Genomic DNA, 16,332 nt, shown 5'->3' on the forward strand with positions numbered 1-16,332 from the left:
CATAATTTCTCCGTTGTAACCACAAGTTAAGCAAAAGCAAGCATGACTTGCTTTTTGCTGAATACACACAAATGCACCGAAATAATTAAAACCATTGAATTTTTTATTATAAAAAATAACTTTATTTTGCTCTTCACATGTCTCTTCTCTCATGATTCTTCTCGCCCTTCTCTCCAATATGCCACAACTTTTTTTCTATTGTTCTTACTTTTCAGTTCAATTTCATAGACCTTACACCCTCTTAACTTTCTTATCGATTGAAGATTCAATTGTTAAAATCTTAAAAAATATATTATTTTCCGTCAACAAATTATTCAGACTAAAGATTATCCATCTCCTACCTAAATCTCTGTTCTAAACTAAAATCATATACTAGACATGCTGCTGCTGTCTTCTACTTTTTTTGAGGTGATGATGCTTACTAACCAAGAACTAAGTTGATTTGAAATATCCTAAAAATCGTTTAGTGATGATGGAAGATTACTTTCTTTTTACTAAAAGTAGCATGATGGATATTTTGTTGGTGAAATATCTAAACCATTAGTTTAAACTATATTTTCTATTGGTAAAAATTAGATGTAAAATATCTAAATTATTTGTTGCAATGTTGGACAGTCTGAATGGTAACCCTTAAAGGCATGTTTGGTTGTAATTTTTATAAGATATAACTACAAGAAAGGACCACTTTGTAAGTAAAAATAATATATAGGGACTGAGATAATTTTTTTGAAAAATACAGGAGCTAAAATAAAACTCTTACAAAGCCTCCATTGCAATTCTAAAACTTTAAACAATGGCATGGGTTTGTTGAAGGGCATGTTGTGATGAGGATACAAGGTTTGAGAGAAGTAATAGGGTCAGAATAGATCTACAGGGCGAGCTGAGAAGGGCCCCATTGCGTTCTTTGCTGCTATTACTTTGCTGACCAGCAGATTCCACTTAGCTTCGTCTTTCTTCGTTTGCTGCTGCATTTTCTCCTTGAAATGCCTATCAACAAGCAAAGAGCACGTCATTATGATACTGCAGCATATGCTTTAAACTTGTTTACCTTAATTACTGACAAGGCTAAGAACATATCACCTCAAGGCTGAGGCTTAAATCAAGCAAGAAGGATATATAATCTAACGTTCAGTATAGTGATAAAACTAAAAACAAGGAACAAATGAGACTGATGGGATTGATTCAGCTACCAGTCCATGGTACTGTTTCACAACTACAATGCAGAAACTTGGACTAATCCAGCTCAATCTCATATATTTCCATGCCTTGAGACAATTTCTTAGTATAATAACACATTGGAGGACAAATTTGGACACTCAAATTCCATAATAAATGAGATAGTATTGTGGCAAGTATAAATGGTTTTTGAACTCTTTTATTTGTCCTCTTTTAGTTTCTAGTTTTCCCTTTTGTTCAAGTTTCATATTCACTTAAATGGATTTTGAAACCCTGAAAATATAGGCAGAGAGGCAAGATAATACATGGAAGTTCCATTCTTACCTACAAAGTGGGACCTTGCAGCAATCTGGGTCGTTGCACATGCGAGAATGCAGTTCAAGAAGCTGCCACATGCGTTTGCAGTGAACACAGCCCCTGGGAACCCGAGTCTTACAATTAGAGAAATGACGAACCAAGGACTCAAGTCCTTTGCAAGCAGGAAAGTTGCAGGGAACTTGGCTTCCTTTAAGCATTTTGTCACTAGGTCCAATTGTCCTACACCCGTCCCTGCATATGTGAAGGAGAGCCTCCATCGCTTCATACAGTTGCAAGTACACTTTTCTCTCTTCTATTTTCCTCAACCTCTCTTGTTTTCTCTGAAAAGAAGTGAAACTCAGATTCCATTATGTGAAATTGAACCAAGGAAAAGACTACAGCTTGTGCCAGATAATGTAACATTGAATCATATACTAAAAATCATAACTCTGGATATGAATATTGACTTGCGGAAAAGTAAATGAAGAAATAAGGGTTCAGAAGTCAACAGTAACAGCAAGACCAACCAATTGCTACAGTAAATCCATGATAGCAAGTATCATTTGGGCAGCTTCCTTTCCAAATCAAAAGGCAATTGGTTTACAAACATTCATTTGACTATCTAGAATAACAGGATTCTCACGCATAATAGGATTTAAGGCTTAAAAATACGAGACTGGGAGACCTTAGTCAAGATAACCAGGTAGTCATTCCACTGAGGAAACATGTTACTAGATTCAACCATAACCAAGTAGATATTCCACTGAGAAACATGAAGCTCAACTACACCGTCACTACAGACGAGGATGAAGAACCTTTTCCTGATTGGCACCAGAAGGCATTCCACTGAGAAGCAATTTTTGTGTCTTAGACAACTTGTTCTCAAAGGAGCATCCATCATTTACCAGTGGTTAGTGTTAATGGTTCCCAAAAAGCTAAATTTACAGGATTCCAAATTTAATGCTTAAATTATGCATTTGAAGATTCACTAGTTGCTACTTCCTCACCTTGACGTGGGAGTATAAAAATAAAAGAAACAAAAACCTTGCATGTGCTTGCTTTATAGCCCGTCATCTAAAGTCTAAACATGTGAAAATAACTCTGATGCATGTAATTCTCAACAGCCTTTAAATGACTAGCTGCACATTCTATTCATTGTTTGCAACAAAGATCAGGAACTGACTTACCGAATCTGCTTCAACAACAGATTCTACAAGCTCTTGTTCGAGGGCAGGGTTAGCACGCTTCATAACCTTCCAACCTTCAGTTGATGATATAGTTTTCAAGTCCTTCACAACCATACGAACACAAATGAAGGAGAGTCGTGGTGCATTGCAGCTCCTTGCTAACTGAAGCACGTCTATCACATTTTCCTTGGTCAGATAATCCTGCTCCAGAAAGTCTATACAAACTCTTTTCAGTGATGGGATTGAGTATGAGTGTGATAAAACCATCAGATGGAGAACGAACTTCTTCATCTCATCCTCTTCATAGCTGCACTAGGATGTCAAGAATGAATATCTTTATTTAAATCTGAGCACCTTCGAATAATGAAAAATATATACAGAAAACTGAAAGGGAAACATTTTCATAGCCATCCGCTCCAAACACAAAGCAACAAGAAGCATTTAAAAAGAATACACAACATTTTCTATTGCACCTCTGATACAGTACCAAAGAAAATTAATGGCGATGAATACACAGTAAAGGATACTCAAATATACCAGGATGAGTACAAAAACCGGATGAACATGTAGACGGCTTCACAAGGTACACCAAGAATTTTGATGTATCTAATACCATCTTTAACTTTTGAACGCTGCAGGATATTCCCTAGCACAGGTGATGAAATACTCTGAAAAAGGAAAAGTTACAGCTGTAAACTTTCAGCCACCCCATTGGCCCTAAATTTTTTAATGATAATAATTCAACTTCAGGAAGAGATTACGAATGCTGTTATTTGTACTGCCTTTCTTCATCTCAATTTAGAAAAGAAAACTTGCAACGACACATCATTTTATATTCATAGGCACCAATATTGAAACACCCCAATGGATGCATCAGATTTAAAGAAAGAAACTTTTTGAAAGCAATCACCCATTTTATCTTTTATTTTTAGATATACAAACAAAATTCCTTGACTCAAGCAGTTATCTTTGATGCAAACAATGATACTTCCAAGCAAGCAGATATGTTCGGGAAGTCTAATTAACTTACCAGAACATTGCAATGAGCTGGAATATATGATTTGCTAACAGTGATAACGTAGACATCTGCACTATATGCTTCCTTGAATAGCCTGTCCCATACATCTTTAATTTCCCGTGGCACAGAGCAAGTCTCTAAAATCCTTTTACAATTGTTGGCTGCTTTAGATGTTTTATTAGGATAAGGTGGTGGCTTAGGGATATTACAGGTATCAGACATAGAAGATGAGGGAGCTTCCAGCACATTTAAAACATTGGCTGATTTGATCTCCTCTATTTGCATATTGAAACATCCACCAAAAGATTCATTAGCAGCACAGAGCCAAGGAGAATCGACATCTGGTGAAGCCATAAGTTATTTATGGTTTCTGCTGAGTGAAAATAAAGTCTTGCTAGAAGATCTGCAAGAAAATAAAGAAACAAACAAGGTAAGTGTATATTGCAAGTGAACACCAAAAACAATTTAAATGAAATGTAGAAAAGGGTTCATCAGAACCAAAAAAGAAAAAAAAAGGGGGGGGGTTATTCAGCATTTACAATAAATATTAATTCTATGATGGTTGTGTATGAAACTAATCCAAATTTATAAACCGGCCAAGTGTTGTTTCAGGATATTGTCATACATCTAACAATAGGTCAAGATTACTTCACAAGGAATGCCAAACTAAACAATATACAAACCATAAGTTTAAGGTATTAGCGAAAAGGAAAAGAATCGTTGCAGAAATCCTTCCTAAAGGACTTGTAGACCTTCACAAAGTTTCTTGAGAAGTAAAATCAGAAATTCTTTGCTTGTAGTTGAGAAGTTTTCTCATTTTTTTTATTACAATCAATTCTCAGAAATCTTCTTGAGATGTAAAATCGAAATTCTTTGCTTGTAATTGAGAAGTTTTCTTATTATCTATTACAATCTATTCTCAGAAATCTTCATCAATAATCAAGAACATAATAACTATAAGGTCCCATAAACTTCCACATAGATTAAAGACACAAAACATGCAAACTCTTTTTACTTTTCTATATTCAATATAAACAAGAAAGAATTGAAAAGCATTTGGTCATCTAAGTAGAAAAGAAAAGAAAATAATAGAATAAAGAATAACATGGTCTAAAGATGATTATAAAATAAAGGTAAAAAGAATAAAGAAAGCATCATGGACTAAATATGATTAAAATAACATAATTCGTTTAATAAAAAGTCCAAACTTTTTCAATATCCATTCAACCCTCCACAAGCAAACACAAAGCATATCCACCAAAAATTGTTCAAAAAGAATAAAACCCATATCCAAAAATCCTAGCTTTATGCACTTCAGCTCTCACAAACAGCTGAAAATAAGAAAAAAAGTAAACTAAAAATTGCACTTTCTCATACACAAAAGGAAATAAATTTTAAAAAAAAAGCTAAACAGAAAATTCAAACATTATCATCAAAAAGAAAAAAAGAAAAAAAAAATATCATAACAACAATAAGAAATGAACATCAGAGTCTTCTAGAATTTTTTCTTCATTTTCTTTTCCTGGAATTTTCTCAGCAACCAAACAGAAAAAAAAAATGTTACCAGAGTCATACCTTAATGAAACAGCAAATCTTCTTCAAAAAAAGTGGAAGATTTGTCTGATATACACTAAACAACTTGTATATACGCTATCACTGTATCACCAAAGTACCTGCCATAAACAATTCAGGCCAAAACCCGAACTCAATCTTTATAAGTACTTTTTCTTCAAAGGTTTAATCTTCCAGCCAAATGATTCGACAAAAACTTACAAACCCAATATCTTTTTTCACAGGAAAAAGTCAGACAAAGAGGAAGATACCTTCTTGATCATGTGGGGATGAAAGGAATGAAATTTGTTATAAGAAGCAAGTTCTTATACTATACTGAGCTCAGAGAGAGATAGAGAGAGAGAGAGTTAAAAAGGGCTACCGTGGTGGCGCAGAAAGAAGAGGACTGGGAGGAATAAAGCTGAGAGCATAGAAGAGACGTGTGCCTATAACAAGAGGCTCAAATGGTGTGCTCATTTCTTCTTTATTGAGGAATTTGGACAGTCTTTGAGGTTTTTTTTTTTTTTTTTTTTTTTCTAAAAAAATATATATTTACTTTTGATTTTATAGTCGGATATCTTTGAGCAAATTTTTCATACCATGATAACTTATTTTATTATAAAGAAAAAAAAAATCATTCTATTAAATCAAGAGTTACCCATCAATCTAAGACAATTATCTTTTTATCAAGAACATATCATTTTTAAAATTCTTAATGTTGATTTAGTTAAATTTATATTGGTTTAACTACATCAACCTAATCATAATTCAACTTGTTAAAATAATTAGGTTTAATTAAATGAATATTTTTTCTGATTTAAATTAAACCTCAACTTATACTAAATTCTGTGTTGTGGTTTTTTTTAAATAATTTTATTAAGTTAAGCTAAGTTTAATAACTATATAATAGATCGGTTTTAATATAAAAATACATCAAATTCATATATGTATGAGAATTTTTACTTTTTAGCTATTTTGTAAATTCAATCTCTTTTTCTTTATACTATTTCTAAAAGTAGCTTAATTAGCTTAAGAGGAATGTTAATGACAATTTTAAGTAATGTATTTCAAGAATTTATTCATGCAATTGAAATCTTAATGAGATGCAATTAAATATATAGGTTAGTTTTGGATCAAATAAGTATCATTTTCTTTTATTTTTGAAAGAAGGCAGGCAATTTTGAAGATTTTGGAAGGTTCATTAAGATAGCTGTTCGAGGGAAGATTATCATTTTGGCATTATTACATGTGATAATATATGGATTAACTGTTTTTTTTAATATATATAGTCATCGTGTGTTTGTGTGTGTGTGCACACGCACGCACGATGACTGTGTATTTGAATTATGGAATATTTCAAGCAAGTCCATATAGGGGTGGGGGAGGGGGGGGTGATTGTTTAATCTTATAGCTCTAAGACCCATAATTTATGACGTCATAATTTGGAGTACAGGGCATTTGGACGCTACGGTAATGTAATTAAATACGATTTAGGTTTGTAGGTTATTAAAATATAATAACATGTTAATCTGACTCGTGATTAAAATTAAGTTTTAAAAAAATAGTAAAATAGAAATGATCTTGTTTTACATGGTTAATCTAATGGATTAGTTTATAATTCAATCGATTTCATAAAAACTTGATTTAATTTTTTTTAGTTTTGATGTAATATTATTTTAAATTAATTTGAGTCAAATCATTCAACTTTTAACTTGAATCTTAATTGGATCATGAGTCCATCCCTTTTAATCACTTAGCTGGAAGGAAACAAAGGTTTTATTATGTAGAATATGGATAAGCAATACGTTCAGCAAGTTTAGAATAAATAAATAAATGGAGAAAATTGCTAGAAAAATATGAAACATCCCAATTCAAATGATGATGCAAATATTGTACCAAAATTAGATATTTTGTTTGGTTTTGTGTTTCAAAAGTATTTTTAAAAAAAATTAAATTTTTTTACTTTTTTCTTTGCATCAAATTAATATTTTTTTGATATTTTCAGATTATTTTAATATATTAATGTCAAAAATAATTTTTAAAAAATAAAAACATATTATATTAATTTATCTTTAAATAAAAAAACATTTTAAAAACAATAAACATCATACTTTGAAAGATCATATATGCGTTTATTTTTCCAACAAAACTAAGTACTTTTTGATCTTTATCATTCAAAGACTCGGTCCCACAACACTATTATGTCATGGTGAAACTTTGAAACTGTTTAAACCAAGGTTGTTAATTTCGTTCCGTTCCATCCGGAATGGCCGAAACATTCAACATTAATTCAAAAAACGGAACAAAACACAACAAATTTCATCTCATTTTAAACTCGGTCCGTTCTGGATTTTTTGGCTAAATTCCGCCCGAAACATTTCGGTTTCATTCCACATATTCCGTTCCGCTCTTGAAAAGCCATTGAATCAAATTGAACTTTACTCAATTTCATTAATTAAACCACTCAATTATAAAAAGCTCTTTTTCATTACTATTTTCAATAGCAATGATATTAATAATAATATTGAAAATTATTATTACTTTTTTCATTAACAATGATATTAATTTTTTAAAATTAGATTTATCACTAATATATATGGTTTATATTCATGTTTTTTTTTTTCCATGTTTATACTTTGTAGGAATTTAAGCAAAACAAGGGATGCTTTAGATTCCATTAGCTACTTGATAACATTGACCTAATTTTATATTTAAAATATTTTTGTTAAAACATTTTACTTTCATAATATTTTGATATTTTATTTAAGTTGAATTACTTTAAGTTAAAGATCTATTTAATCTTGACTATTTAGAAATATTTTAATTTTAAAATTATATTTGTTTGGCATTGTGTTTATATTGCATACTTTATAATTAATTTATCTTGAATTTGAATTATGTTTGTTGAATATATATATATATAAACAGTACAACCCCGAAACGACAAGCTGAAATACTCTGAAACTGAAACATTTTATTCCAATTAAAAAAACGAAACACCTATAAAAATAAAATTGACAACCTTGGATTTAAACCATTAGACAATTTGATCCTGCCTTTTAAAATTGTTAGTCTTTAGGCTAGTTTGATTCAGAATAAAGAAAACATAGGATGGGAAAAAAATCAAGAAATATTATGCACACAAGACAAGCTATAAAGTGAAGAGATGTTAGGCTTGGCTTTTGTAAAAGCTAACATTAATTATTATTAATTAAAAAAAATGGTGATTTTACTGTGCACCCTACATAAATAGTATTTATTGCAATAATGTTTTTTGTATTTTTTAATTTATTTTTTTAATTGCATCCTTTAATATTTGATTTATTAAAAATTAAGTTTTATAATTTGTTATGACTTGTTTTTTATATAGTTATTTCAGTCTCATGACTTATATCATGGGTTTAGCAAGTTAACTCAATTGAATCGATTTATTTTCTTTGTTTTAAATTGGTATATTTTTTCAATTTCATCATTTAATATTGGGTTAATTAAGAATTAAGTTTTATGATTTGTTTTGATTTGCTTCTAATAAGTTATTCTGATCTCATAACTCAGGTTAGATTTATGTCATTTTATTGTGTCCTTTTTTTAATATATATTTTTTTAATTTCATCATTCAAAAGTGGGTTTATTAGGAATTAAACTTCAGAATTTGTTTTGATTTAGTTTCTATGGGGTTATTCTAATTTCATGACCCAAGTTGCGGGTTTGGCGAGTTGTCTCAGGTCATTTTTTAATTTGCTTTTTATGATGTTATCTCAATCTCATAACTCGGTTCATGAGTTTGGTGGGTTAATTCGGGTTGAATTAAGTTGTTCTTTTATGTGTGTGTTTTTTAATTGAATTTTTGCTTTCAATTTTATCATCCATTAATATTGAGTTGATTAAGAATAGAGTTTCATAATTTATTTCAATTTATTTTCATTAGGGTTATTCCTAGTTTTATAAACCGGGTTGTGAATTCGGTTAGTTAACTTAGGTTAAATTAAGTTATATTTTTTTTAAAAAATTTAATTAATTTTTTTTTAATTTTATCACTTAATATTAATCGATTGAGGATTGAGTTTCATGATTTATTTCAATTTACTTTTATATTAGGTTATCATGATCTTGTAACCTAGGTCGCAGATGTATAAGGTTAATTTGAGTCAATATAATATGTTATTGTTTTAATATATTTTGTAAAAAAGGCCATCTTAATTTTTTTTAATGTCAAACTATATTTTTACCATTTATCTAGATCACCTTTAAACCTGTGAAGTTAACTAGGTCATATCAAATCAATTCTCATATAATTTAATTTTTTTACTAGAAAAACATTAGCAACACTTAAATGTATTTTTTTACATTAAAATAAATTTAATCTAATCCGTAACATAATGTATGCCATCATCTAGTCATATATAAATTGAAAAATCTTTTGGCAATTGAATGGAATTTAAGGATATCATCATGATTAGTATAACAATTTTAACACGGAGAAATTGTTGAAAATGTAAACTAAATCTAATCCAATTTTATAAGATTATCCCCATCCTCTTGAATATGTGTTGATAATCCGATCTCCAAAATCTATTTCTAGCCTTTCATGGATAGTCCAAATCCAAAGTCTCATGGATACCTTTTAGTATCGAGTAAAGCTACTCTTATCCAAAGTCTCAGATTCATTAGTGAAAACAATTCATTTAATGCATGAGATTTCCATTCAATGCATAAAATTTCTTTTCTTATGCAAATTGAGATAAAATCTTTTCTTTGAATGACTTTAAAGCATAGTTTTGAAATCCGGCCTAGCTTAGTGAGTCAATCTAGGACCTAGCCGACCTGAGACTAGAACCGGGCTAATTTGAAGAAAAAATAGGAAAAATCATGACTTGGTTGATCCGGCGGGTTGACTTGGGAAAACCCGGTTGGAACCAGTTATTTTTTTTTTCTAAAATGACATTGTATTGATTTTTTTTTTTAAATAGGGATTGACCCGGGCGACCCGGTCAAAACCTGAAACCTGAGCCTTAGACCGGACCGGGTTTAAAAACTATGTTTTAAAGCAGACACACCTCTCATATTGGTAGATGCATTAAAAAAATTAATAAATTCTATTAGATATTGGTTTTAAACTTAAATCCAATAATTTTCTTTTTTTCTTTTTTCCTTAATACTGTACAATGTTAGAGGGTTAGTAGTAATAGCTAACATGATAGCAAGTTATATAAATTAAATTGACTCTCTCTTTTATGAAACAATTTTTTAAAAGGAAGAGTTGACCATCACTAAGAAGAAGGCTGGTTGATAATACCATAAATGAAAATGATCCATGGTCGTAGACGAATTTAAATCCAAAATTAAGCTAGATTGGTTGTCAAGTTTGTCAAAAAATTAATTTAATTCAAAAATTTAAATTGTTATGTGAGATTTTAAGATATAATTTATATTTTTCTTTAACACTCTTCTCAAGTAAAAGCTATTTGAATTTAAAACTTGCATAAAAGTACAATATTTTGTGCTTAATTTTTGTCAAATAAATAGAGATGATAAGATTTGAATTTATACCTGTTTGACTATTAAAGTTTTGATATCATGTTAAAAAACTAATTTAACTTAAAAATTTAAATTTTTAAATTAAATCTCAAGATATAATTAATATTATTTTCTAATAAAGTGGCCATTATAGCCAAGATTTGAGAAGTGTCTTGTAGTGTATTTTGAAAGTAAAATACCTCCCTCGAAAACACTAAGAATCAAATGATATAAATTTCGAGTTCAAATCACAATCAAGAGAACTTCAGGGCAGCAAGTGACGGATCGACTTTATTTGAGAACTTTCTTTCACGGGGTCCTAGTTTGTTTGATTCTTTAATTAGGGTTTCTTTCTGAATTTATTTCCAAAACTTAACTCTTTGTTCTACATCTTATCATCGCAATTTTTTAAGTTCATGCCAAGCTTTCTCCCTTGGCTTAGAAGAAAAGGTACAAAATGTCTGAAATTTCCGGGTAATTATACTTTAATGCCATGTATGGAGGTGACTGCCACATATCACAGGTTTGAGTTTAACCCATGAAGTCTCAAAATAACATTATATATATATTAGTAGAAAGAGGTTTTTTTTTTTTATTGTGAGTAAAAAATTTTACATGTCCATTTAATAAAATAAATGGAGGATTAAAATCGTCAAAAAACCTTACTAATAATTAAAAACAAAGATAAGAAGTTGAGAAATCTTTTAACTAGTTTTTTTTTTTTTTTTTTTCTAGTTCCGGTTTTAAATTGAATTATATTAGAGCTCATTTGTTATTAAAAAAATTGAAATAATATTATTTAAATTTTAACTAAGAATGTTTCTGATCGAAAAAAGATTAATTCATTAAATCTGAATAAGTTCAAATAGTTTATTTGAATGGGTTGAAGTGTAAGGAAATATTAAAAAAAAATAAAAAATTAGATGCGTGGGCATGCGTATTTGGCCCATTAAAACGAGACATGATCCATATGCTAGGCTTGTTTTTATATACTAAAGGGCAAACAACATGACTTTTCCAGAGCAAAAAACATGAGCAACTTCATATATTACTAGATTTTGTTTTTCCTGCAATGCCCACAGGTTGAATTAAACTTTTTTTAATGTAAAAAATTAAATATTAAAGCGATGATAACATATGCCAATTTAAATTAACTTGATAAATATATGAGATATGAAATTGAAATACCCGGTATAATAAAAAACAAAAAACCAATAAACTTAAGGCTCAATAATCTATTCTCAAAGTGTGAAATTAAAAAAATAAATTAATTTAAAAAAAATATTGAAAAAAAACCTGAGTCAACTTAGGTTTACTTTACTAACCCGCCACTCTTGACTTGAGATAAAATGTTGAGGGAAAGTTTTTTTAAAAATAAAGTACAAGATAAAAAACAGTTAAAATAATAAGGACCAAAATTTAATAAAAAAAATAAATGAAATAAAATTTTAAAGGATGAAATTGAAAAAATAAACAAATTAAGAAAATGACGAAAAAAAACAGCACTAAAAAAAATAAATACCATATTCAATATAAAAATTAAATAAAATAAGGACCAATAGAAAGAATCCAAAACAAATAAAGATAAATAAAAATAAATGAAAGGATAACTTTGAATTTTAGCTTAACTAGCATTGATTTCAAGAAAAGAAGAGAAAAAAAAAAGAGGACAAAAAAATTCCCCTTGCATTGAACCACCGCGAATTGAAATATATGTGCTGCCCTATCAGCTGCGTTATCATTGGACATTTCAAACAATGACGTAGCTGTGTTAAATCTAATTCACTTGAATTTAATGTGATTATCTAAATCAAAACGCTTGAATTTAATATGTTTGAACTAATTGGATCTAGTATAATTACCAAATTTAATTTGCTGGGATGTGATATAATTACCAAACTCAAAATACTTAAAACATTATTTATATATTTAATATTTTATATATAAAAAAAATGAAATAAAGTTGCTAAGAATACCGTCAACGTTAAAGCATTAAAAAAATATGTATGCAAAGCAAATAAAACACCCGACCATTTGATAAGCAAAGAGGGCCAAGAAATCAAAATCCTACACGTGGATGAGTTGACGGAGGGCTGTGATGTTAGAGAGAAGGACAAAGTGGGGCGGCCATTGATGACCAAAGAGCTAGCCTAGGATTGAGGTGAGAGGGACAGGGAGGGGTGTTGTTGGAAAGTGAGATTTCTGCATGAAAATGATGTCAAGATCAGGCGAGAGAGACGGATTGTTTTTTATACTTTAAAAGTACTTTTTAAAAAATTTATTATTTGTTATTTTTTATATTTTCAGATCATAACAATATTAAAATAATTTTTAAAATATAAAAAAATATTATTTTTAAAAAATTCTTTAAAAAATATCATTAATACGCTTTTAAACACCACCGGCTACTTAAGTTGTGCAATGAAATAGGCATAATTTCAGCCTCGTTTGTTTTTATGTTTTAAAAGTATTTTTTTAAAAAAATTAATTTTATTTATTTTAAATTAATATATTTTTAGTATTTTAAGATTATTTTGATGTGCTGATATCATAAATAATTTTTTTAAAATAAAAAATATTATTTTAATATATTTCTAAGTAAATTTTACAATTATATTTTCAAACACACAAAGTATAAGATGAAATTTATTTGTTTGAGGTCTTCATTGATGATAAGATTATTAAGTGTTTGGACATTTTACATTGAAAAATGATAGAATTGGTGGAAAAATTTCACTCGTTAAAACCAAAAGTAGCTTTAGAGGCTAAGGATTAAAGTTCGTATAAAGTTAGACCTCATTTTGTACCGTGTCGGGGCAGTATTTTTTTAAAAATTATTATTATTATTTTTAAATTATTTTAATATGTTAATATTAAAAATTAAAAAAAAAATTTATTTTAATATATTTTTAAATAAAAAATACTTTAAAAAATAACAATTAACATAATAGCAAAGAATACTCTATTATTAATTTTGAGAGGTGTATCTTAACTGGTTATATTTTAAATTTACTTTGTAGAAGTCACCAATTCGAGTCTCACCAACTTCAGAACCACTAGAGTCTTACATGATCGTTAACCTTAAAGCCCGTGAGATTAATCAAGGTACAAGATGCGCACAAATTGACCCAGACACTCACATTAAAAAAATTTATATACTCTATTATTTGATCAATGATGTAACCCGGCAATGATATAGATTATTTACATATGTTATTTCAGTAAAATAAGTTATGGAATACTACAGAAACGAATTTCAATCAGGAATATGGCCATTATGTTCATTGAAATTGAATCATTAAATTCAAATTTTTAGTGCATGATAAAAACTAAAATAACTTAGTTTCTTAATATTTTATTTCTCTCATCTAATATAAGTCATTAAATACAAAATCAACGGTTGAGATTTGAAACATTACTAGTTATTTTCACTCGAAAACGTGAAGGGGTCCAGTCCCATAAAAGCAAGCACGTCAACTTTATTAATTAAATGCAATAAAATGCATAAAATATGAACAATTCAGTACAATGTTCTCATTTAAATTCAACCTTCCTGCTTGGGAACTGTAACTGATCAATATTTGCGTGATGGTACATGAAGTAAACTCCATCTTCTCTAGCAACCGTGAGGTGGAGAAAAAATAATTTTAACGCAACAAAAAGAAATAGATATTGGGAATGTGTCTATAAAAAAAAGAGAGAAGATTTTAACCATGAATTTAATAATATTTTTATTTAATATTAAAATAAAAATATATTAAATTAACATAAACTTACATGCAAGAGTTAAAAGGACAATTAAAAAAAAAAGTGTACATCTCAATTCTTAATTAATTTAATATTAAAAAATAAAAATGATAAAAAATAATATTTAACTAAAAAGATCTTGATGAACTCGAGTTAACAAAAATAAATTTATAATATAAGTCATGAACAACATAAAATTCAAGAAAACACATAATAATTTTTTTGTAAGAAACATTTTTTAAAAGAATTGTATTAGACAAGTATGACTGAGATAATAAAAATAAATTATTAATAACAAAAAGTGAAATCGTATTTTTTTAATTAAAGAACAAAAAAGATATAAAAAACAAATAATAGCTTTAATATTGTGGATGAACCCTTAAATATATGACAAACTCAATTGAAATTAATAATTTATTTTATTATTTTTTTATTTAAATATAAAATTGCAAAACTTAAAAAAGAAAGAAAGAAAAGACACCTGGTATATTAAGAAAAAAAAAAAAAATTCATCTCAGATGCGTGGTCTTCGAGCCTAGCCCACACTCCTATGCCTAGCTTGTTTTTAAATTTGTTGACGGGGTGGACAACTTTTTTTTTTTTAAATAAGATGGTGGGCAACATATTGATAGCTTTGTGTAGAATTTGGCAAGTAGAGGTTGTAAGTAAAAGATGCTGTCGATTTGTTTTTTGTTTGATAACTTATTTTGAAAAAAAAATAATCTAAAAAACAATCTAAACACCTTAATAAATATATCTATAACCTAAAAAACCCCCTACAAAACAGCTAAAAAAACAAAAATAAATCAAAATCCAAAAATACTCATAACCTAGGTGAAACTCTCCTTATAAATTGAAATTTATTGACACTAATTTTAATTATTTTGATGATCAAAATCATCATTAATAACCATTTTTTTTTCTCTACATGGGAATATGATAGTTCTCTCTTGTTTTAAAAAAAAAAAAAAATTAAAAATAAGGGAAATAGATTTTTGATACCAAAATTAAATTTCTGAAAACTAAAAAAATTCAATTATTTGTAAATAAAAAAAATATAAGAGATCAAAATAAATTTTTTATATGAAATTCAAACTAACCATCTATTTTACTAGCTTTTTTCACTTTGTTTATCTATCTTCCAATCCAATCTTCTCTTAAAAAAAAACCATGCAATTGGATGTTTATTAGATTTTAAAAGAGAATTCAATTGTGCAAAGAAAAAACTTGAAAATCCAATTAATTTTTTTTTAAAATTATTATTTTAATTCACAATTATTGGTGAGAGGATAAACAATGATTTTAACTATGAATTAGTTATAGTTAGATAAAAAAATTACTATAATTTTCAAAGGCGTCTAAGACAGCATGATGAGTGAGAGTAATTGCCACGTTTATGCTCATGGCAACGTACAATCCATTGAGAACGCGCACTTGATATCTGCCTTCGCAGGTTGAAATGAAGAGACTCATGGAAGGTGCCAAAACAAAGGGCAAAAGGATGCCTTTTATTTATATTCTAGATTGGTGGCTAGCGTGAGGCCATAGGGCGAACTAATTTTTTTAACCGGGAAAAAAGAGTTAAAGGAGATACTTATGTTTTTTTTTTTTAAATAAAATAAATTTAATAACCAGGTTAAACCTTAATTAATTTAATGATATAATAAAAATATAAAACAACAATATAAAAACTAGAAACAATATCATACGACAATATTGAAGTAAATAAAACAAAATATTTTTTTAATCCCTGTTAACTTTTCAAATCTTGACCTTGATTATCAGACTAGAAGCATTATAAAAATAAAAATTACAAGGGTTAAAGCTACACAGAAAAAT

At 28.5% G+C, this 16,332-nt stretch overlaps 1 protein-coding gene across 4 annotated transcripts; it reads right to left on the reverse strand.

Moving 5' to 3' along the window:
- Nucleotides 1–685: 685 nt before the first annotated feature.
- LOC118060429 (BTB/POZ and TAZ domain-containing protein 3) lies at nucleotides 686–5,711 on the reverse strand. 4 transcript variants are annotated; one of them, XM_035073652.2, is made up of 7 exons: nucleotides 5,502–5,711; nucleotides 5,254–5,351; nucleotides 3,691–4,081; nucleotides 3,198–3,328; nucleotides 2,661–2,967; nucleotides 1,501–1,814; nucleotides 686–987 (listed from the first exon to the last, which is right to left on the reverse strand). In XM_035073652.2, exons 3-7 carry the CDS (start codon nucleotides 4,030–4,032, stop codon nucleotides 858–860), a joined length of 1,224 nt encoding a protein of 407 aa, XP_034929543.1. In that variant the 5' UTR covers nucleotides 4,033–4,081; nucleotides 5,254–5,351; nucleotides 5,502–5,711; the 3' UTR covers nucleotides 686–857. The 4 variants fall into 4 exon arrangements, with proteins under 4 accessions (XP_034929543.1, XP_073262078.1, XP_073262077.1 ...); XM_073405977.1 differs by lacking the exon at nucleotides 5,254–5,351; XM_073405976.1 differs by having other exon boundaries at nucleotides 5,254–5,711.
- Nucleotides 5,712–16,332: the final 10,621 nt, after the last annotated feature.

The sequence above is a fragment of the Populus alba genome, chromosome 17 (genome assembly GCF_005239225.2).
Source record: "Populus alba chromosome 17, ASM523922v2, whole genome shotgun sequence".
NCBI classification, from domain to species: domain Eukaryota; kingdom Viridiplantae; phylum Streptophyta; class Magnoliopsida; order Malpighiales; family Salicaceae; genus Populus; species Populus alba.